Genomic DNA, 24,406 nt, shown 5'->3' on the forward strand with positions numbered 1-24,406 from the left:
AAATAGGCTTTTTTGTGAAACTGTGTCTAACTTTTGTTATAACAAGGATGTAGGTGGGTTCAGATTTAAGGAGAAACAGACTGTGCTTTTGATAGGAGGACTCTCAATCTGAAATCGTTTTGCAAGGGCATGGACACAGAGAGGGGAAGAATTTGTGAGCACTTTTACAGTCTGTCACACTTGGAAAATTTAAATTATAAACGAATGAATGAGCCAACTTAACCAAGAGGGCCTTTTTTTTTTTCGATGATTGGTTTTTGCTTTGCTTTTTGACTGAGTAATAATATCAAAAGTATCTTACATTTTTTGAGCTTTAATAATGACAGCGTAGTCGATGGACCTCATTTTTATGGATTTCATTGAGTTCTCACAACTGCTCTGTGAGAATATTATTATTGTTTCCACAGTTTTAAAGGTGAAGAAATCTCCATTCAAGCAGATGAATAATAACTAGCACATGGTAGTCAATCAACACATATTTTGGGACATCTAGAAGATCGGGCATAGAGATGCCTTACTGGGTGAATAAATAACTAGTAGGTGCAGTTTTGAAATTCAAACTTAGTTCTGCCAATTCCAGAAATGGTCCTGGAATGCATTGCTTTATTTATTAATATTCAGATGGCTGTTCTTATTTTGATTTCAATTTCATTTTTCTATTCCTATCATAATTCTCCTTTTTCCTACTTGATTTACTCCTTTTTTCTTTGTTACATTTGAATGATACCAAACGTAGCCAAATTACTCCATATTGTTGGCTATAAAATTATGCTTTTCACTTGAAAAGGGTGGACTGGGTCTGCTAAACATTATTCTTAATTGTCTTTTAGTCCTGTCTTTCTGTCTCTCTGATCTCTTCTTTTTGTTTCTTTGTTTATTTTGCTTTCTTTCCCCTACAATCTCAGAATAATGACAGATTACTTGCATGTCTAGAAACCATCTCATTCTTTTCAGATCAGCAAGCTTACAGTGGAATTTGAGTTTTTTAAACAGTTGAGACTAAATTAAGTGTTAATGTTTTTAAACATGTCTGTAGAAGATGAATTTAAGTAGGTGCTTAAATACTGAAATGGAATGGAAGCCTTTGATAGGTAAAAAGCCATTTGTTTTGAGTGTATTCCCACTACAAGGGAATTTTTACTTGGCGAAAATAAACAAGCTGTCAAAAAAAGCAGAACTCGCTTTTCTTCTTTTACTAGAAGCTGGGAGCAGCTGTTGCGATTCTTGCTGTAGTTCTTATTGATAAAAATGAGGAATGAGAATAGCTTTGGTAAAGGATGGACACTGGTGACTTTCGAACAGCTGCATGATTAAAAGGAAAAGACCTATATGTTTTTGCTGAAAGTTTGCTTATTGGGTTTCTTTCTTTATCATGATGTTCCTTCTCTATTTAGCAATAAAACTGAGCACCCATGTGCCAGGCACCATGCTAGATGCTAGGGAAAGGAAGAATCATGATAATATCACTGTCTGTTTTCACCATGCTAAGTGCTTTAAATGTTTTTATCTCATTTATCTTCATCACAGGGCTAAGAAGTAGGAATAACCCCTGTTTTACAAATAGGGATCTGATACCTAGAATTGTGTAGATTGAAATTGGCAGAATGGGAAGTTGAAAGCAGATTATCTGCCTCTCAAGTCCCTGAGCATAAATCACATGATATGCCACTTCCCCTGGCGTTGATGTGCTGACGGTCCCTGGGGGAAGACAAGCATGTGAGCAAACTCTCACAATGCTAGGTCATTAGCCCTTCAGTAGGGGGAGACACCCCCAGACCTGCAGGGGCAGAAAGAAATGCACAGACTTCCTGAAGGAGAGAGGACATTCCCCAAAGGGAGATAATATTGTAGTAGTTCAATGAGTTGACTCTTGAAGAATGATTTCAAGTTTGCTGGGTGGTGAGGGGAGGAGGGTGGCCCGCAGCCAGAGGGTCCATGGACCAAGAATCACCCTTTTAAGTCAAACTAAATCCAGTCATTTCAAGAAGCCAGAGAATGAGCTCATACATTTTCATTTCAGTTAATTCATTTGTTTGTTAGTTGCTCTACTGGTTCATTATCTTCATTCAGTAAATATTTGTTGAATGTCTATACCCAGTTACAAATTATGCACAACGGAATAAGTGTTTTGCTTTTTTCTTAGTTGAAAATTGAACAAAGTTCTTTATAGTGACCTGTAAAACGTTCTTTTCTATCTATTAGAACAGGCACATAGTATATAACTACTTAAATGTCTAACACATGTTGTTAGTTAAATTAATAGATTGAACTATATGGAATTGCCATATTCAATCATGTTGACCTACTAAAACAGCAAGTTCATATAGTTCAACCTAGTCAATGAATATTTTATTATATAATTAAATATTTTTAATATATTATCCTGTTTCTAACAAAATTTTCAAGAGTAGCTTTTACTAACAGTGAAACTAAGTAACAAGCAGCACTTATGTGTACACATGCTTTGACAGTCATTAAAAACAGGTGTTCCATGTTCTTGGTAAACAACTTAAAAACTATGCCTTTCTATCAATAAAGCAAGAACTCATTGCTGAGTAAAGGCAGCATGTTTATCTACGTTATACACTAATTATTGACAATGCTTCTTCATTTCAGAAGATTCTGAGCCCTCTAAATATTCAGTACACTTTTGGGAGTATGATGATATTTACCTGTGTTGTTCCTCTAGTACAAGAGATTTCTCAATGTACAGAATGTATGGCTTGGTGTTCAGGTTGTTTATGTAGTTTGTGTTATATCCAACGCCCCAGAGAAGTGAACCTTTTGGGATCAGGTTCTCAGGGGCACAGCTGCTTCCCATTTGAAAAACCTGAGGTCCAGGACTGGCAATTCACAGGGTAAACTTACCTTCAAAGTGGGTCAATCAAAAGTCCAGTTAATCGCAGAATAAGAATGCTAGTAAAAATCAATTTATGCTAGAACTGCAAATATTTTACCTATTTCAAAAAAATATAGGAATTTATGAACTGGACCTGTTTATACCATATGAAGTTGAATAGGTGACTTCAGGAGATACAGATTTGCATATTATTACAAGCAATTGGACATGATACTCTTCCCCATGTGTGTTTCACATTAATATTTGAATAGGTCTAGCAGGTAGTTTTTTAAAATTTAGTACTAATAATATTTTATTTCATTTACCAGCGCAAACTGAAAAACTGGACTTTGAGTTTTCTTTAGGAAAGTGTCATGTACCAGTACAAATTGTGTTCCATCATGAAAAATAAAGTAAATAAAATAAAGCCTTATTTTATTGGGTTTTATAAAACAATTTAGTGATCGCAAAATAAAGTTACAGTATCAATTAAGAAAAATGAGCTTAATGTTTCTAACATTTTTGGGTGTTCAGTGTTTTCTAAAAGGCATACTTGCTCAAACGTATGTGCTCGTGAATAGAGCTCAAATTCACATTTTTCCCATGGAGTGAGTTTAGGGGAAGGATGAAATAACAGTGAATGCAAATGCTGAATGCATTGGTCTTATTCAAGTATGACATTTTCCAAAACTGCCTTTATGTTCTCCTGGATCACAGACAGTGAGACACAGCTCCGAAGAGACATGGTTTTCTGCCAGAGTCTCGTGGCCACAGTCTGTGCCTTCTCCGAGCAGCTCATGGCCGCCTTAAACCAGATGTTTGACAACAGCAAGGAAAACGAGATGGAAACTTGGGAAGCCAGCAGAAGGTGGCTGGACCAGATAGCGAATGCAGGAGTTCTTTTTCACTTTCAGTCACTTCTGTCACCAAACTTGGTAAGGAACCACAGTGCCTCCCACTGGCTGTGTCAACTGGAACGTACATTGGGACCTATTCCCAATAAAACATGGTTATTCGTTATTGTATCCACAGTCATCCAGCTCCTTTAAAAGGATATGTTTTTCCATGGGCATATATAGCTTTAATAAGTATGTGGAAATATCTTTCCTGATTTTTATTCTCAGTGGCTGCTAAAAGCTGAGAAAGCCTCCATCTGTTACTAATTCCTATATCCCTAAGCACCGGCCGAGAAAGGTCAGCAGAGGAAAGAGTGTCTGTCTGCTGCGGTTGCTTATTTGCAGTCCAGAAGGAAGAGTCTGCCGTGAGACCTGAGCTCCCCCTGAGGTTGATGTTCTGGAACATGCTCTTAGAAGAGCTCTGACAACTTGCATGCCATACTGTCTGACAATCTGGTTAAAATTTGCATGTGTTAAATGATTTTATTTCCTTCCTTTGTGTGCATGTTTTTCCTGTTAAATCTAAGAACATTGCCTTAATTACTGTAAAATATGCCGTGTTTATGCATCAGTTGTCCACAGCGGAGATGAAGAAAGCATCTCGAAATGTTTGATAAAACTGTGGTGAACTTAGAGTTTTTTCACATATACTTCCTGTGGTTCTGATAGTTGTCATGATGTATAAAGGCAAATATGTTCAGTTTATTTAAACTTAAGGTGCGTGTTAAATATAATTTTGATTTGAAACATGAGACGCTATTTTATCTGTTAAAGTACACATAGAAAATGTAGCTACCAAGTAACATGGTTGAGTTTTTAAACGAATGTATATGAGTTTATACATCAAAATAATGTTTTTCTTCAGTGGTATTGAGGACGGGGGGTAATTGCTGTACTGCACGGTCATAAAAAGTTCTGGAATGGTAAGGTAAGGAAGTCCATTCAGCTGAGTGAAATTCAGAGAAACAGGATTAGATTCTTTTGGAAAGACTCTATACACTCCATGTGGGTGATCAGTTTTTTATTTGGTTGCTAATATAACCAAATAAGAAAGATTTAATTAATGAAAACTTTGAAATAAATCACTTGCAAAGTGTTTAAAAACAAAATAAATACTAATTAATCATTGCCTATCAAATAAAAATTACGTAAGATAAGATGCCCTCTTCCTACTGCATGGTAGGCTTTAAGTGTTTGTTGAACAAATTAATTAATGAATGAGGCTTCATTTCTGTTCTTTTCTTACTTAAAAACTGCCATTGTCTAGTCAAGTGCTGGTACATTTATTTGAAATCTCAAGGAATTGGGGAAAGTATTTGTAATTCATACATCTGGCAAGTGACATATCCAGACTATATAAAGAATCCTTAAAACTAAAGAATAAAAAGACATCTCGATTAAAAAGCAGGCAAAGGATTTGAATGGCCATTTCTCCAAAGAAGATATAACATGGCCAAAAGCACATGAAAAGTCGATTAACATCATTAGCCATTGGGGACGTGCAACTCAAAACTACAGTGAGATACTATGTCACAGTGATGTGGATGGCTACAATCCAAAAGACAGGCACAAGTGTTGGTGAGGATGTGGAGAAATTGTAACCCTCAGACACTGCTGCGGGGAATGGAAAATAGTGCAGCCATTTTGGAAAACATTACGGCAGTTCCTCAAAATGTTAAATGAGGAATTTCTATATGACCCAGAAATTCTACTCCTAGGTAATATCCAAGAGAAAAGAAAACTTATATTCTAGCAAAACTTGTACACAAATGTTCCTGGCAAGATTATTCATAATACTTAAAAAGTGGAAACAACCCAAATGTCCATGAGCTGTCTGATGAGTGGATAAACAAGTTGGGGTATATCCATACAATGAAATATTATTCAGCAGTAAAGAGGAGTGAGGTACTGATACATGCTACAACATGGATGAACCTTGGAAACATGTTAAGGGAAATCAGTTACAAAAGACCACGTATTATTTGATTACATTATTATGTAATAATATAATAGGCAAACTTTAGAGACTGAAAATAGGCTAGTGGTTGCCTGGGGCTAAGGATTGGAGGAAGGTATATGGAGGATGAATGCTAGTGGGTACTGAGTTTCTTTTTTGGGGTGGTGAAAATATTCTAAAATCAGATGATGGTGATAGTTACACAACTCTGCATATATACTAAAAACCCCTGAGCTGTATACTTAAACTGGATGAATTTTATGGTATGTGAATTATATCTCAAGAAAGCTGTTTTTTTTGTTTTAAATCAGTCTTATGAAACCCTTAAGTTTATTTAAAGAATTGATTTAAAAAAATTCAAAGGCAGTTAAAAAAAAAGTCAAAGAAACTTGTAGTCTTTCTGCCTCTGTAACAAGAGCGCTAAGGGCCTCCTGTAACTGTGAAGAGCTCCCTGGGAGCTGCAGGCACTGGCGGTCTGTGTGTTCCTGGGCTCTGAGCGCAGTCCTAGGTCCTTGGGTATGTGTTTAGCCACATCTGCAAGTTACGATCAGAGCGCAGCCTGTTTGGGACATTTCTTCCTGTGTGTATTCCTCTCAATTGAAAGAATGCTGATTCTTTAGTCCTGTCCCTACAATTCCAGGTTCATGGCATTTTTCTGCTGCTTCAAAGGACTTTAAAAAGTAACAGTCGTATAAACATTTATCCAGCACTTACTGTGTACCATCCATTATATTAAGTACCAAACTAAGGTACAAAGGTGATGATGCTGTTAACCTTTTGGTATCCATGCAGTCCTTCTTTGGGGTCTGAGGCTGCCTTAGTGGGGTTTTTCCCATACACAATGGAAATTCTTTACCATCTCCTTCACCCTCTACTCATACTGCCCCCAAAATATGGCTATAAGCTTACAGCAACTTTTAAAAAATGAGGGAAAAGCATGTTAAAATTATTGTTGAAAAGGATCATTTGGGCTTCCCTGGTGGCGCAGTGGTTGAGAGTCCACCTGCCGATGCAGGGGACACGGGTTCGTGCCCCGGTCCGGGAAGATCCCACATGCTGTGGAGCGGCTGGGCCCGTGAGCCATGGCCGCTGAGCCTGCGCGTCCGGAGCCTGTGCTCCACAATGGGAGAGGCCACAACAGTGAGAGGCCCACGTACCGCAAAAAAAAAAGGATCATTGACATTCTTAAGGAAACAAATGTACCTTTGAAAGAAAAGTTGTGTATGATTAGGTTAATTATTCTTTCATGAGGAAATTAGTAAATGACTTTAGATAGTGCACTGAACTGCTAGTAGGAAGGTCAGATCCAGTAGTAGAAAGATGATGTCGCTGAGATATGCAGTGAACTTGTTACCATGTCTGGGCCTTACCTGCCTCAGCTGTAAAATATGCTGTAGGAATGAAATGAATGATTAAAACAAATCAAATCTCATATTCACAAGATTCTAGATTAAGGCCCATAAAGGCAAGTGAAAATGATTCTTGTCCCCAGGCTCTTTGGAAGAAAAATCATTACATACATGCAAATTGCTTTTATCACAGTTTTCAAAAATTGCAAATTGAATAATGCACAGGTTATCTTATCGTAAAGTACGATGACCATTATGTACTAGGCTTTTTAAGAAAACAATATTTTTGTCTTTCAGCTATTATATTTGTCAGATTATAGAGATTTAGAGGCAAATAGCATGTTTTTTTGTGTACACATTCGTAACTTATAAACAAAATCAATAGAATTAGAATCCAGCTACAAAATAGACTGAAAAAATCATTTAGACAGCAGAGAAAAGGGAAAATATAAAACTACAAAAGAAACATAACAGGATTTGTTCATTTCATTTTAGGCAGTAAATTCTTAGATGTGTTGATAATTTGGTTTGTACTTAAATAAAACACAAGTGAACCTAGTTTTGGTCTGGAGTTGTTAACGTTGTATTATGTTATACTATGTTTTATCCCAAGCAATCCTATCATATCAGGTATTGTTTTTATTTCTTTCTAGACAGATGAACAAGCCATGCTAGAAGATACACTGGTTGCACTATTTGATTTGGAAAAGGTTTCTTTTTACTTTAAACCATCAGAAGAGGAACCACTGGTTGCAAGTAAGTAGTTAAATATTTCATGTATGTTTTGTAAAATTTCTTTGGCATCAGACAACAACATATGTCATAACTTTGATATGAATATATTTGATATGCAGTTTTATATAAAATATTATATTTAGGGTAAAATAGTAATAACCAACTGGGGAAGTGATAGAAAGTATATATAAATTAAATTTACAGCTAATTTTATACTTCTGTTTTTAGCTATTAGTCTGACCTCTAAAACTTTTTTGGAGTGTGTGTGTCAAATATTGTGCTACTCAAGATTGCCTTTTCTTTTTTGTTATTGTGGTGAAACATACATACCATAAAATTTACCACTTAACCCATTTTCAGTATACAATTCAGTGGTATTAAGTTCATTCAAAATGTTGTGCATGGGGCTTCCCTGGTGGCGCAGTGGTTGAGAGTCCACCTGCTGATGCAGGGGACGCGGGTTCGTGCCCCGGTCCGGGAAGATTCCACATGCCGTGGAGCGGCTGGGCCTGTGAGCCATGGCCGCTGAGCCTGTGCATCCGGAGCCTGTGCTCCGCAGCGGGAGAGGCCGCAACGGTGAGAGGCCTGTGTACCGCAAAAAACAAAAACAAAAACAATGTTGTGCAGCCATTTCCACCATCCGTCTCCAGAACTTTTTCATCTTCCCAAACAGAAATTCCATACTCCTTAAACAATCACTACCCTCCCCCGCTTCTCCAATTCGTGGTAACCTCTCTTCCACTTTCTGGCTCTGAATTTGCCTACGCTACGTACCTCATATAAGTGGGATCACAGAACATTTGTCCTTTCTGCTGCTTTTTTCATGTCAAGACTTCTTTTAATAAAAGAACTGCCCTAACATTTCTGACTATGTGGATAATCTCTGAGGCCACCAAAACATTCGCTCAAATATATAATAATTACTTAGCAAAATTGATTGAATTGGGTTTCCACTCCTTATCTTCAGTTGATCCTGTAGAAAGTGTGTTAGCAGGCAATGAAAACAGTGTTTAGAGCCAAGAATATACAGAGACATTACAGTTGTTTGATCTGACAGTAACTGATAAAATTTATAATTTAATTCTGAAGAAGTAGACACATAATCTACATTTTTGCCAGCTTAAAAATGAAAATTAAAAATTATCCAAGTGTCAAAAAATTTAGTGTGTACAAATATAATCACATTAACTATCTTGATTAATTTATTCATCCTGTACTATTTCCAAGACAGCAAAACCTATCTTGTTCATTGCTGTATATCCAGCACTTGAGCTGCCTGGAACAAAAAGGCCAATATTTTTTTTCAAGTAAATGAACAAATATCAATTCAGTTTATACAGTGCATCAGGCAGAAAGGCTTTATGGTTATAAACGTAGAAGGATAAACAAACTTGCTGTGCAGAATGAAGAATAGGATTTCAACAGAACTTGGATGTATCTAATGTTGCAAAGAAGTTACTTTATGAAACTGAATTGAAAGATTGAAAAGTATCCCTTTCCTTTAGCAATGGGCCATCCTTAAACCTAACAAAGGCATTGTTTTAGAAGTATACATCCAGAGAAATAGCAACACCTAGGACTTAATCTCTATATCTTTCAGTTTCTGCAAGTTATGATCATTTATCTACCATTTCAGTATTGTCACAAATAGGTTTAAAATGTGTCTATCGGTCCAAGAAATCTTTAGCAGTTTGTTATTTTTCTGTTTCTTGTTTGTTCATAAACGTGAGGATCCCCTATGTATTACGGTAGAAGATCTAAACAGATCTTTCAGGGCTGGGAAAGGTTTTTACTTATTTGCACATTTCCAATGTTGAGTACAATAAATAGGGACTCAATAAATATTCATTTAATCTGTTATCTAGGAATTATAATCATTCATTCATCGAAAATTTCTTAAGTGCCTACTTATGGCCAAGTGTTGGATCCAATAGAGAACTAAATAGAGATAAATAATAAGTGAGATAAATGAGTTATTTTGATAATAAATTAGAAGATAATACGAATGCATGACAGGAATTGGAAAAAGAGCAAAGGATGAAAATGAGGGGGCAGGTAGGGCAGTTTTGATCTGGTGCTCGGGGAATGGAACTTGCAAAACACGTGCTAACTGTGATAATGGTTGCTATGTACTCAGTTCCTTGCACACTACTTCAGAAGTGTACCCCAAGGACTCATCTTGACTAAAATATAAATGAGGCAGCTGTCCTGGGAAATTGTGATTCCAAACCATGTGTAGCTAAACTTCTCATTTAGTTAAGTGAGACACCTGGTGTGTTAAAGTGTAACGAAGTTTTCTATTACAGAATTTTATATACAGTACAGTAATAAATCTGTTGCTTTAGCTAATGAGAACCTGATTTAATACTCTTTCACCAACTAACACTGTCAGTATGCCAAACCTGAGCTTTAATATACATGGGTACTTTTAATATATTAGTTTCTAGTAATTTTCGGGATTCTTTTTTTTTTTTTTTTTTTTTTTGCGGTACGCGGGCCTCTCACTACTGTGGCCTCTCCCGTTGCGGAGCACAGGCTCCGGACGCGCAGGCTCAGCGGCCACGGCTCACGGGCCCAGCCGCTCCGCGGCACGTGGGATCCTCCCGGACTGGGGTACGAACCCGTGTCCCCTGCATCGGCAGGCTGACTGTCAACCACTGCGCCACCAGGGAAGCCCTGGGATTCTTTTTAAAGCTTAACAAATATACTAAATAAAATATCCTGATTTTAGGAAGTAATATAACATTAAATGTCATTTTAGATGTTCCTCTTACTTATCAAGCTGAAGGAAGCCGGCAAGCTCTGAAAGTTTACTTCTACATCGATAGTTATCATTTTGAACAACTGCCTCAAAGGTTGAAAAACGGAGGAGGGTTTAAAATTCATCCTGTTCTTTTTGCACAAGGTAAGCTGCTTTCTTTATTACACTTCATGTACTTAAATTATTTTATCTTTATCAATTTTTTAAAATGTAGTTGTGACCATCCTTTATTTTCATGAATTCAAAAATTTATTCATAGTACCTAGGTAATATGTTTACTGGTGGGAATGTTTGTTAAGGAAAGAATTGCGTATGGTTTAAATACTTATCAAATAGGATTGCAGCATTATTTAGTGGAGAAATAAGGCATGAGTGGCTTAAATAAAGATAAATTAATTTGGCTTAAATTATGGTAGAACCATTAAAATTGGTTGGTTAAGATATTTTATGAGATAGAAGAAGTTTGATAACATACCCACGCAGATTACAAAAAAGAATTTATATTATAGTGTCAATTATGCCATACATGTATGTATATACTTACATGTGTGTAAAATGTATCATTGGATGATTAAATTGATATTTTAATCTTTAAGTTTTTTTGCATTGTGTCAATTTTTTTGTCAGTAAAAATGTATTCCTTTCATAATAAAAAAATTGTTCTGGCAAATAAACAATGAGTGTTAACTGCAGTAGAAGAAATTAAGAATAACATGAATAAGAAGATTCTTGCAGTGAAGTGATTTCCCAGGGAAGGTCCTGGATCTTCTTTATTTCTGTGGTCACAGATGCTGCCAGGAAAGATCAGAAATTCAGATTACTGTGTAGTATCTTTTTGTCTATGATTTTTTTTTTAAGTTCATGCTGTGATCAAGATTGTATCAATTTCTCTGAGTGGTACAACAGAACATTTCATTTTTTCTTTGAGTTTTCAAGACTGCATTGGTATTGCTGTAGAATTTTTATATTTTAATAAAAAATGAGACGAGTAGAGGAATAAAATCCATCTCAGTAACGGAAGAACAGAGAGGCATATGAAATCTAAATTCACTGCCAAGTGAAAATTCTGCTTTGTACCACATGCGTGTTGTTATAATTCTAAAAGATAGATTACTCTTCCTTCAATTGCCATAGTTTAAAAATGACTACCTCAGATACTTGGCAAGAATACATTTAAGCAGAGAAAAATTTCAGCACAGAGATCTTAGGAGTTATTAGAAGGTATTTTCATTTACGTGATAGGGTCCATGTAGGTAATAAAAGAATCTGCAATGAAAAGAAATAAAAAAGAAAAAGAAATTGAGCAAAAATAGACCTTTGGAATTATGTTAGGAGAATAGTTTAGCCTAAAATATGTTAAAAGCCATTACAGAGATTAGTAGTTTTAGAAGAAAGGAAAGGCTGCTGGTCTGGAATATTAACTTTTATAGGATTTAACCAGACCTTGCCCTTGTTAAAGGCTCTTCATTTCTTTTCCTTTATTTCTCTCTTTTAAAAAATTCTGTCTTTGAAATCATTACTGAGATAACAGATGGCATTAATCATCTTTTCTAAAAAAGTGATTACATTTGTGACACACCAACCATAAATAGCTGAATATTCATACCCAGCAGCCAGTGTGCATAGGGAAAAAATGATTTTGCAAGTAACCTCTATTTTATAACTGTGGCTAAAGCTAATTTAAAAAGAATCCTGAAATATATATGATTTCAATGAGTACACTGTTGCTTTTACAGTGTAATGTAAAGAAAAACTCTAGCAAACATTAGGTTTTAGTATTCACACGGCAGTAAAATATGAAAAATGATTTGATGAGGTGACAGTGGAAACACTCCTGCAGTGGAGGTCACAGATAGGTAAAGAAGACTGGAAAATAGTCTGTCTCATTAAAAATCTGTCAGTGATAAGGTTGTTTATTTAAAGGAGTTGCAGAGGTTCCGCTGCATTCATAAAACTCCCATGAGGAATCATTAGTAACTCTGAGTTTTCATCAGCTTTAGAGAAGCACAGGAAATTCAGCCCTAGCTTGAGCAGCGATTACCATCTGGTAATTGAAAGTGGTGGTAAATGGGAGAGATTCCAAATGGAGTCTATTCCTGGGATGAAAGTTTAATTGAAGGGTTTTAGTTTTGTGGGTATGTGAGTCTTTGTTAGCAAATAATAAAGAGAAGATGAATTTGAATAAAGAGAATACATTTGATGATGAATTTGAATAAAGATGAATTTAATAAAGAGTAGATGAATTTGAAAATTTCCTGGAAATGTGTTAGAGTCCGCGCTCCTAAGGTTGTCCGTGGTACCATGTACCTAGAACAAGAAGCAAATGTCCTGCCTTCTCATTTTTTCTTGTCCGCATGGATCCTTGGGCAAAGGAGGGCACATGGATGAATGGGGCCCCCTGCAGAGGTGGGACCAGCTAGTAAATCAGGAATTCCAGGGTTGGAGGCAAGCAGGGTAAACTTTTAGGGAACGTACATTGCTAAAAACCAGAGCTGCTGGAGAAAAAGAGTCTAGGCAGACAAAATGGCAAAAAGGCAGATTTCCAAGGTTAGGAACACAGAAACAGCCAGACAGAAAAGTCAGCACAAAGCATAACCAAAATGCTAGAAGGTAAAGATCACAGTAAAGCAGTCTTCTAGAATTACTTCCTACAGTTCAGAAAATTAATCCTTTTAGGATCCCTGAGCCCTTGGTAAGATAAAGCAAGTAACTCTAAACTGGGTGAAAATGGGAGTCCAAGGAAGATAGATATCCAGGGTCCCTGGCTTGCTTTCATGCCGTCTCTCAGTGGTTCTCAAGCTGGCTGCCCTTTAATCACCTTGGGAATGTTTTAGAAAATACCCATGCTTGGTTCCTTGGTTCCACACCGAACCAATCAAGTCAGAATCTCTGGGAAGTGGGGCACAAATACCAGCATATTTTAGAAGCTTTCCAGGTGATTCTAATATCCACCACGAGTGAGAAAGCAGAGCTATGTGGATTATAAACCACTGTGCAGTTATCTAGTTTATCTTTGCTTAGTTACATGAATCCATTTCACAAGTGTTTGACACTTCTAGGTTCTGGGGAGCCGGGGCAATGAGAACTGGGCCTTTTTGCTTCTGCGCTGTTAGGTCATTAGGACTTGGGCTACACCGAGAAGGAGACGTGATTTGGGTGGGACAGTTTTTTTTAGCAGAGGCTGAAGATGCCCTGTAGAGCTGACAGCTGAGGGATGTCTTCTGGCAGTCACAGCAGCTGGGCAAAGAGCCCTTTGTTTCTGAGAGGGGATCTGAGTGGCTAGCTTTATAGTATCTGCCATAGTCCGCATCTTGATCTATTCCTTTGTGTAGGGAGGGTGTCCTTCCTGACTGTGATGGGCCTTTGTTCCTGGGGGGGATAATTTAGCAGCATATTAAAGGGACAAGCTATAGTCCTTGATGCTGCAGATGGTCTTGGGGCTACAGGAGATTCTCATTTTCCCTCTTATGCCATCCTTTGTACGGTAGCCTCGTTCTCAGCCTGAGCCTCTGCTGGTCTCGGTGGTATGACCAAGACCTTCAGCCCCAAGAGGCCTGATTCCCTGGTGTCACTATGCCCTCTCAGGCCAGGATTGCTGCGTGTGTCCGTTTACCATCAAACTTGGCCGAGAGGGTACCAAGAGGGACCTGAGTGGATTACCTGGATGCCAGACATGTCCCTTCTTGTCCTCGTTATGTAACAGTAGTCCTACTTCCTTACGATGATCAGGGTAGATTAGCCTGCCAAGATAGGGATTTCTTTTCTTGTTAGACGGTGCCTTGGCACAAGGAGACTCAGGTGCCCGGGTGTCAACCAGAGTTTGCAGTTCAGTGGGGCCCCTTCTTTGTCTCCTAGGGAAAGTGTGCCCCTTTGGGGATCAGGACCCTTAAAACTATGGAGCCAGAATTTCAGGGATGGGAAGCACACATACTCCAAGGGAGCCCCTGGAATTGATAAGTTTCCCAACACTGCCATAAAAATGACAACAAACTTGGTGGTTTAAAACAATAGAAATTTATTCTGTCATAGTTCTGGAGGCTAGAAGTCTGAAACCAAGATGTTCATAGGCCGTGTCCCCCTGGCAGGCTCTAAGGAAGTAGCTTTTCTTACCCCTTCTGGCATCTGGTGGTTACCAACATTCCTTGGCTTATGGCAGCATAATTACAGTCTCTGCCTCTGTCTTCACATGGCCTTCTTCCCTCTGTGTGTCTGTCTCTATGTCTCTGTCCAAATCTCCCTTTTCTTAAAAGGACAACAGTCATTGGATTCTGGCGCACCCTAATCCAGTATGACCTCATTTTAATTTGATTTCATCTGTAAGACCCTATATCAAAATTAGGTCACATTTGCAGCTACCGGGGTTAGGACTTTGTCATATTTTTTTTAGGGATACAATTTAACCCTCCACAGATGCTAGCATGGCTATTTCTGCTTCTACCCTTGGTTCCTAGACCCGTGTATTCTACCTCTTTGGGACATGGCATCAGATAAAGGTCTTTTCTTTAGTTATGTACTATGTCTTTAGTTATGTACTATGTCCTGGAATGTGGTATCCCTTCCTTGTAAAGTGTTGTTAAGTACCTATTCCCTGAGTCTCTGGTGGTGATTTTCCTTAAACTAAATGGGACATGCAATGCTGGTTCCTTTTCCACAGGCACATTCTTGGGGATATTTGGTTTCTTCACCCCCTATGCAAAAAGCTGGCACCCAAAACTGTTACTCCTAACTTTTACCTCTTTAAAAGGTGTCTTTCTGTTCTCAGAGAATAATTAAAATCACCCAGAAACTTGAGCATTTTCTCTTTTTTAAACAAAAGGGAATATTTTGTTATAAACATTATCAGTTTCTAATTTACCTTCATTCGTGCGTTTTTCCTGCAAAATTCTTCTTAAGATCCTTTAAAAGATGAATCCTTTAGTTTTCCATTTGGGTTTTGCACAGTATTTATAAGCAAAACATTAAATAGCTTTTGAAAAGAGAAAGGAACAATTCCCAGAGTTGAGATTTCCTGAATGTTAAGAGTGGGTACATGAGCCTGTGAACCCCCCCTCTTTACAAAGCAGCACAGCCTTTTGCAATGTTGGTCACGGCAACATGGACAAAACTTGCCTTCCTCACAGACGTTGCGACCAATTCTGAGGAATTCTGACCAATTGTGACCATTTCTGGAGATTTGTAACAGTGTGTATGTAGTGTCTTATTTAACCAATAAAGTACCATTGTAGCTCTATCAGAAGAGGGTGTTAGTTGATTGAAACTATTCTTAAAATTGTTCCTCAGAGATTTCTGGTTAATCCCTTTCTTGAAAAAGCCATGAAACGCATTTTAAGTGAGTGGAAGTGAGACTCATTTTCAGTCTTAGAATAAGTTAATCTTTAATTTCCGCTAACATTCATTATGTTTTCCTTTTTTACGGACTATACCTACATTTAATGGAATGTTTTGCTTCTAAATTCCAAAGTAGTAGAAGTAAAACAAGCAAACAAATTCGAGTTGTATTTTAAATACTGCTTTTAATTAAGTGCTTTTAAATAAATTAAATATTTATTCAATCAAATATGTCAATACTATTTTTAAGAAATATTATATGGATGAGAATTAAGAAAAGTAGACAAGAAAGTGCGAAAGAAGGGTCAAACTTTGAAGTTTGGACATTATTATATATTTAACCTTTTTTTTTTTTTTACTGAGAATAGAAATTTAGTTTGGTAAAATGTCATTCCACTTTATTTATTAAAAAAATAGCTATAAATAACCAAACTATTCACCTAAAAAACAGAACGTTGTTCTCCTTCCTCTACTTTGCCATGCACAGTTTACTTTTTAAATATAAAACTCATCTTTTTTTTAGTTCATTTTCCTAAAACCCTATACATGAGCCATAAAATATCGCTGAGACCCTTCGCAACACTGTTAAACTCTTTTCTCATTTTTTAAAAAAAATTACATAATTGTGAATCTTAACTGGTGTTAATTTGAAAATATCATTAAGAAATATAAGGAAAATTTGTTTTTCTATTGTAACAAGCTTTTAGAGCAGGACTGGACATTCTGGCCAAAGCTGAGCCATCAAGACTTTATAGAAACTAGATACCAGGGGTTTTCTTATTCCCTCCCACTCGCGACCCCCTGCCTCTAGTTCCCCTGTTGCCCCTTCCTGGTGGTCGCCTTCTAGTCTTTCTGACCTTAAATCACAAATTCAAGTGTCCTTGCATGGACCCTACTCTTAGATCCCCAAACTTCCAGTTTGGCTAAGCACACTCAAGCGTCATCTATATCTCCTGTGGAAATTGAAGTAGATCATGCCTGTGGGGCATTGGGCACCTTGCCTTGTACAGAAAATACATTCCATAAATGATAAGAATAGTCATGGGCTCTCTTAATACTATTATTTAATTTAATTATTTCTCAAGAGCCATAATTAGCAAGTGCTCTTATTTTCCATTTCACAAACGAGGAACCTGAGGATCTCAGATATTAATGAACATGCCCAAGGTCACACTAAGTTACTAAGCAGTGAAAGTTATGCTTTTACTCCAGTGCAAGGGCTTTCATTATTAGCTTTTTTAAAGCCGGTTTGGTGGTGCTGAATTCTCTTAGCTTTTGCTTGTCTGTAAAGATTTTAATTTCTCTGTCAAGTCTGAATGAGATCCTTGCTGGGTAATCTTGTTTGTAGGTTTTTCCCTTTCATTACTTTAAATATGTCCTGCCACTCCCTTCTGGCTTGCAGAGTTTCTGCTGAAAGATCAGCTGTTAACCTTATAGGGATTCCATTGTATGTTATTTGTTGTTTTCCCCTTGCTGCTTTTAATATGTTTTCTTTATATTTAATTTTTGATTGTTTGATTAATATGTGTCTTGGCGTGTTTCTCCTTGGATTTATCCTGTATGGGACTCTCTGTGCTTCCTGGACTTGATTGACTATTTCCTTTCCCATATTAGGGAAGTTTTCAACTATAATCTCTTCAAATATTTTCTCAGTCCCTTTCTTTTTCTCTTTTTTTCTGGGACTCCTATAATTCAAACGTTGGTGCATTTAATGTTGTCCCAGAGGTCTCTGAGACTGCCCTCAATTGTTTTCATTCTTTTTTCTTTATTCTGCTCTACAGTAATTATTTCCACTATTTTATCTTCCAGGTCACTTATCCATTTTTCTGCCTCAGTTATTCTGCTATTGATCCCTTCTAGAGAATTTTTAATTTCATTTATTGTGTTGTTCATCACTGTTTGTTTGCTCTTTAGTTCTTCTAGGTCCTTGTTGAACGTTTCTTGTATTTTCTGCATTCTATTTCCAAGATTTTGGATCATTTTCCTATCATTGCTCTTAATTCTTTTTCAGGTAGACTGACTGTTTTATTTCCTCTTCATTTGTTTGGTCTGGTGGGTTTTTACCTTGCTCCTTCATCTGCTGCATATTTCTCTGTCTTCTCATTTTGCCAACTTACTGTGTTTGGGGTCTCCTTTTCACAGGCTGCAGGTTCATACTTCCTGTTTTTTTTGGTGTCTGCCCCCTGTGGGTAAGGTTGGTTCAGTGGGTTGTGTAGGCTTCCTGGCAGAGGGCCTGGTGCCTGTGTTCTGGTGGATGAGGCTGTATCTTGTCTTTCTGGTGGGTAGGACCGCATCCGGTGGTGTGTATTGGGGTGTCTGTGACCTTATTATGATTGTAGGCAGCCTCTCTTCTAATGGGTGAGGTTGTAATCCTGTCATGCTAGTTGTTTGGCATGGGATGTACAGCACTTGAGCTTGCTGGTCATTGAGTGGAGCTGGGCCTTAGTGTTGAGACAGAGGTCTCTGGGCGAGTTTTTGCTGATTGATATTACATGGGGCTGGGAGTTCTCTGGTGGACCAATGTCCTGAACTTGGCTCTCCCACCTCAGAGTCTCAGGCCTGACACCTAGGCAGAGCACCAAGACCCTGTCAGCCACACAGCTCAGAAGAAAAGGGAGAAAAAAAAGAAAGAAAGGAAAAAATAAAATAAAATAAAGTTATTAAAATTAAAAATTTTTTTTAATTATTAAAATAAAAAAGTAATAAAAAATAGAAAATAAAAATAAAAAAGGAGAGCAACCAAACCAATAAACAAATCAACCAATGATAACAAGCGCTAAAAACTAAACTAAGATAAACATATAAATCAGAAAGTAGTCAGTCACGTACAGCAAACTCCCAGTCTACAGGTGCTCCCAGAGTCCACCGCCTCAATTTTTGGATAATTCGTTGTCTATTCAGGTATTCCACAGATGCAGGGTACCTCAAGTTGACTGTGGGGATTTAATCCGCTGCTCTTGAGCTTGCGCAGAGAAATTTCCCTTTCTCTTCTTTGTTCGCACAGCTCCTGGGGTTCAGCCTTGGATTTGGGTCCGCCTCTGTACGTAGGTCGCCTGAGGCCGTCTGTTCTTCGCCCAGACAGGACAGGGTTAAAGGAGCAGCTGTTTAGGGGGCTCTGGCTCTCTCAGGCTGGGGGGACGGAGGGGTACGGAATATGAGGGGCGAGCCTGTGGTGGCAGAGGCCAGCTTGATGTTACACCAGCCTGAGGCGCCGTGTGTTCTCCCGGGGAAGTTGTCCCTGGATCACGGGACCCTGGCAGTGGTGGGCTGCTCAGGCTCCCGGGAGGGGAGGTGTGGATATTGACCTGGGCTTGCAAACAGGCTTCTTGGTGGCTGCAGCAGCAGCCTTAGCATCTCATGCCCGTCTCTGGTGTCTGCGCTGGTAGCCACGGCTCGCACCCGTCTCTGGAGCTCATTTAGGCGGTGCTCTGAGTCTCCTCTCCTTGCGCACCCCAAAACAATGGTCTCTTGCCTCTTAGGCAGTTCCAGACTTTTTCCCGGATTCCCTCCTGGCTAGCTGTGGTGCACTAGCCCCCTTCAGGCTGTGTTCATGCAGCCAACCCCAGTCCTCTCCCTGCGATCCGACCTCCGAAGCCCGAGCCTCAGCTCCCACCCCGGCCTGCCCCGGCAGGTGAGCAGACAAGCGTCTTGGGCTGGTGAGTGCTGGTCGGCCCCTCTGTGCAGGAATCTCTCCGCTTTGCCCTCTGCACCGCTGTGGCTGCGCTCTCCTCCGTGGCTCCGAAGCTTCCCCCACTCCACCACCCACAGTCTCGACTCCGCCCGCGAAGGGACTTCCTAGTGTGTCGAAGGTTTTCCTCCTTCACAGCTCCCTCCCAGAGGTGCAGGTCCCATCCCTATTCTTTTGTCTCTGTTTTTTCTTTTTTCTTTTGCCCTACCCAGGTGCGTGGGGAGTTTCTTGCCTTTTGGGAAGTCTGAGGTCTTCTGCCAGCGTTCCGTAGGTGTTCTGTGGGAGTTGTTCCACATATAGACGTATTTCTGATGTATTTGTGGAGAGGTAGGCGATCTCCACGTCTTACTCCTCCACCATCTTGAAGGTCCTCCTCCTTTATCTATACTTCTTATTTCATAATCTAATTGCAGCTGCAAGAGAATGTGAATATACATGGAGAGTGACAAATTCAATTTTTTTACTGTTATGTATGTTAATACACATTTCTGCCTCTCATTCATGTCCATATATATGTATATATATGTTGTGTTTATATATGTGTATATATACATTTGTGTGTTTATATATGTATAAATAATATATATGAAGTTTGAGTTTAGCTTTGCAAAGAACATATACAAAATTTTTAAAAGAATAGAAGACAGCGTAAGTTAGAAATTACCTTTGCCTACTTAACAGAGATAATTACCAAATGCTTGATATTTATTTTGAGCAGAAAAATGATTTTTATTTACTTTTGGACTGGTTAAAGCTTGTTTCTTGCATATGTGGTCATATTTGGTGCTGTTTAATACATTTACTAATAATAAGATTACACTAACTGTGGAGAAATTGTTATAAAATCACATGAAAACTACATTTACTTGTTTTCGCAGCACTGGAGAGCATGGAAGGATATTATTATAGAGACAATGTTTTGGTGGAAGAATTTCAAGCCCAAATAAATGCAGCCTCCCTGGAAAAGGTCAAGCAGTACAACCAGAAGCTCAGGTATGTCATTGTTCAATTAACAGAAGAGTTTCCAGTTTTTGTTTTTGGTTTTGGTTTTTTTTAAGAGTTTCTAGTTTTAACAAGAGCAGATGAATAAAGCTTTTGATGTTATTCATTGTGTTAGATGATTGATGATGATATTTCTTTTGATATAAAGTTCTCTTATTTAAGGTTTAATGTTTCAGATATTCTAAGGGGTACACTTTTTGCAAACAAAGTAGAAAAAATTTTTTAACTTTTTGTGCTGTTGTCTTAATTTCTGAAGAAGATCAAGAGATTAATTATTTAGTAGACCATTTGCAGGAAAAAAAAGCATTGCTTTATAGTGGTGTCTCCTACGAGGTTCAGTGGATTAAAGGTAAAATAGGTTCCTTTATGTACCATTAAACAGCTGGCACCCTGACACCAAGAGATGAATATGTTTAACATGGAAGATATGATTAAAAAGGTACTACCTGATATTGGAAAAAGTATCTACTTTCAGATAATATTACATTTTATTGTTTTTTCCTCTAAAAATAATCTTGCTGGTATTATGATCAATGGCAGGGAAATATTAACCACAATAAGTGAAAGGGAAATGTATTATAATTTAGAAGCTTCAATTTTTAACCAATTATTAGTATGTATAGTTCCCTTTTATAAGTTACTGTGTTAACAGGTTACCTTTTAAAATTACTAACCGATTATGGCTTTTATTTTTAAAAGAACAATACATTTGTTCTACCGTAGACCTTAGTAACTCAAAAATACTATTGTGATTTTTCTTTTTTTTTTGGTTTTGTCTACGATATGGCTAAACCGTGAAGATAAATTAACTCCTAAAATTCCTGGTGTGTGGAGGTGTTGGTTCTTATGATTACCACCAGGTCGGCTTTGTTTCACTTTGAATGCATTATTCCTTTACCCTCGCCTCACACAAACCTGTCGCTTTTCCTAGGTTCTTTATTTCATACCATCATTTTGTCATCTTCTCAAGTTCTCAGCCTCAACCCCCCAATATCTGTTTGATTTCTCATTTTCTTTTGCTCTTAAAATATAGTTGGAGATCCTGATGATTCTGACTAAAATGTGTCTTAGACTGCCCAAATTTTATTACCTTGTCTAGATCACTATTTCTCAAAGACATATAATGGAGTGACCCCTTTCACAGGAAAAAAAAAAAAAAAAGTGAAAATTGAATTCTTCAATACTGTGTCTCCTAAGAAACACTGACTTAAGAAGATCAGTCGCATCTTGTGAACATCTCTCATTTGAGTACCGTTAGCACAAAAGAAAAGTTTTGCCTTCATACCTGATAAAATATATTCTTAGGTTATCTTTCAAATAAGGGTACAAAATGAAAGCATTTATATAGAACCTGTGGGCCCTGAGAATACATCCCCAGAGTTCAGTTTCAGAAAATGGGTCTGGACCATTGCTATAGCATCCTAAATAATCTCCCGTCTCTAAGGACAAGTGTTGTTCTAATCTACTTAGGATTTTGCTTCCAGATAATAATTTTAAACTATGTGTCTTAGCACGTCACTCTTCTGCTCAAAGCATTTAGTGATTTCTTATTTTCCCCAAAAGGAGTCACAGGCTCCTTAGCCTGGCAGTCAAGGTCTGTTATGACTTGGTCTAAGACTTCCTTTCTCTTCCTGTGTGCCAGCCAGGCTGTACTCTCCTCTTTTCTAGCCATACCCTCAACTGTCCTGCTTCCCTGACTTTCCACACTTCACTTAGCATCTGCTTCCTGTCTCCAAATGTCTATAAAGCTACTATTTATATGAGTCAATGTCCAACTCTAAGATAGTGTCCTTCATAAAGTATTTTTCTTCTATTATTGAGCTGGGATGAGGCCTGGGCATCCAGTTTTTTAGGAGTCCCCTAGGAGATTCTAACATGTTGCTAGAATTGAAAACCAGTTCCCTAGATCGGGGAGTCAAAGTATGATCCTCAGACCAGCAGCATCAGTATCATCTGCAAACTCGTTAAAAACATCTCCTGGGTGGGCCCAGCAATATGTGTTGGGACAAGCCTTCCAGGTGATTTTCATCAACTCACTCAAATTTCAGAGTCACTGCCTGAGGCTAAATGAATGTCAGATTTCCCTTCCAGTCTTCCATTTTAATACTTTATTTTACTTTATGGCTATTATAGAATTCAGTTCTTCTTCCTGATGATTCAGTTATGTGTACAGATTCCTTATCTTCTTTATTCTGTTGTAAGCTCTTTTGAGAGGAGGGTTAAGTTTATCTTACTGTTTCCCATTGTGCTTATCAAAGTATTTTGCATAGGAAGCTCTCCATAAGTATATGTTTAGTTGCATTAAATTATCTAGCTATAACTAACCGAGAGAAGCGGGGGACGAGGCATAGCTTTCACATGCCTGTGGATCTTTTTTCTAAACAGAAATATATGCTCATGTATAACAGATACATGAAAAGATGTTTAAGATTCTTTGTTAAGAAAAACAGCCTGTGTGCATTAATTGCATGCTATCCTCTTCACATAAGAAAACATTTTAATGTCTCTTTCCTGAAGAAAGCTGTTCTAAAAGTACAGATGCCTCTGTACAACTTGTGTGCCCTTGTCAGCAATTACCAGCTATATATCCTTCTTGCTGCATATTAGATTTCCTTTGTACAGGAAGACAATTATCTTCCTCTTTACTCCCAGTAATGCCTTGTCTTCCTGCTGATTTCTTGAATAAGGGTGTTAATTTCTTCCTTAATTTTTCCTGTTACTTGTAACCACAAAGACTCAGAGATTGCTTTTGAACAATCTGTTCTTGGTTTTTGGAGCCAAAGGCTGACATTGACCATTTCTTTAAAGGAGCTCTTAATGTCTGCCTTAAAAAAAATAGCCATCAGGTGTCGCTAGTTCCTCATAGCCCTAGAGCCTTTTTAACACTTTCACTGAAAACCATTTCATTCTGGATGTTAACTTGTTTATTTACTAATTAGACATCAGAAAAGTCCTTACAACAAACAAACATAAGGAAAGAAGAAATCACTAATTGCTTTGAGCAGAAGAGTGACATGGTACGACACATGGTTTAAAATTATTATCTGGAAGCAAACATACAAAGGCCTTACAACAAACAAACATAAATAAGCTAATATTTTATTGGAAAGCATTGTTTAGATTACAAGTTTCAGAAACCAAACTCAAACTGGCATAAACAAAACAATGGATTGGCTTATTTAACAGGTATATCCAGGGGATATGGCTGCTTCAGGCACAGCTGGATCCAGGGGTATGGGTCTTCAAGATACTCTTTCTCTCTCTGTCTCCTCTTGGTACTCCTTTCCTCTGTGTGGGCTTCATTTTCAGGCAGACTTGTTTCACATTTGGGTAAAGATGGTCACTACAGACCAGTGTTGCATTCAAAGAAGAAGAGAAGGTGCCCCCTGCATTCCTCCCACCCCCAACAACTAAAGGTTCCAGCAAAGGACCTGGTCTCATTAGCCAGACCTGAGTCATGTGCCTGCTCCTAGGTGGGCTTAGCATCACAGAAGACCAATGGGCTGTCACAAAAAGCACAGGGTAAGAATACTGGAAAAGCTGAAACAATGGATTCCACTTCAGTTACAGAGGTTTCTTCAGAACAGCAAAGAATAGGTGGAAGTAATTTGCTACTTAAAAGAAAATATAATGTAGCCATAATACCTACCAATTTTTAAGAACATGTTAGAAGTCAGTAACAATACTAGGTAAGTTATATGGATTATTAAATAAGCCAGTGAGTTCCATATTATCATTTCCATTTTAAAGAGAAGTTACACAAGTTTACCCAGATAAGAAGTGGTGAAACCAGGATTTAAATCAAAGACGTTTTTCTCTTTTAAAGTCCATAATTTTTGTACTGTATTAGC

General features: G+C 37.9%; 1 protein-coding gene across 1 annotated transcript in view; it reads left to right on the forward strand.

Annotated features, from left to right (window-relative positions):
• The window catches only part of PREX2 (phosphatidylinositol-3,4,5-trisphosphate dependent Rac exchange factor 2), a gene marked incomplete at both ends in the record, with an annotated part of 282,561 nt that overhangs the window by 191,940 nt on the left and 66,215 nt on the right, over positions 1–24,406 (forward strand). Inside the window, 4 exons of the mRNA XM_079722715.1 lie at positions 3,557–3,774; positions 7,695–7,797; positions 10,538–10,681; positions 20,432–20,546. Coding sequence (XP_079578841.1) covers positions 3,557–3,774; positions 7,695–7,797; positions 10,538–10,681; positions 20,432–20,546 — 580 coding nt within the window. The remainder of the gene's footprint in view (positions 1–3,556; positions 3,775–7,694; positions 7,798–10,537; positions 10,682–20,431; positions 20,547–24,406) is intronic.

The sequence above is a fragment of the Hyperoodon ampullatus genome, assembly GCF_949752795.1.
Source record: "Hyperoodon ampullatus genome assembly, chromosome: 17".
NCBI lineage: Eukaryota > Metazoa > Chordata > Mammalia > Artiodactyla > Ziphiidae > Hyperoodon > Hyperoodon ampullatus.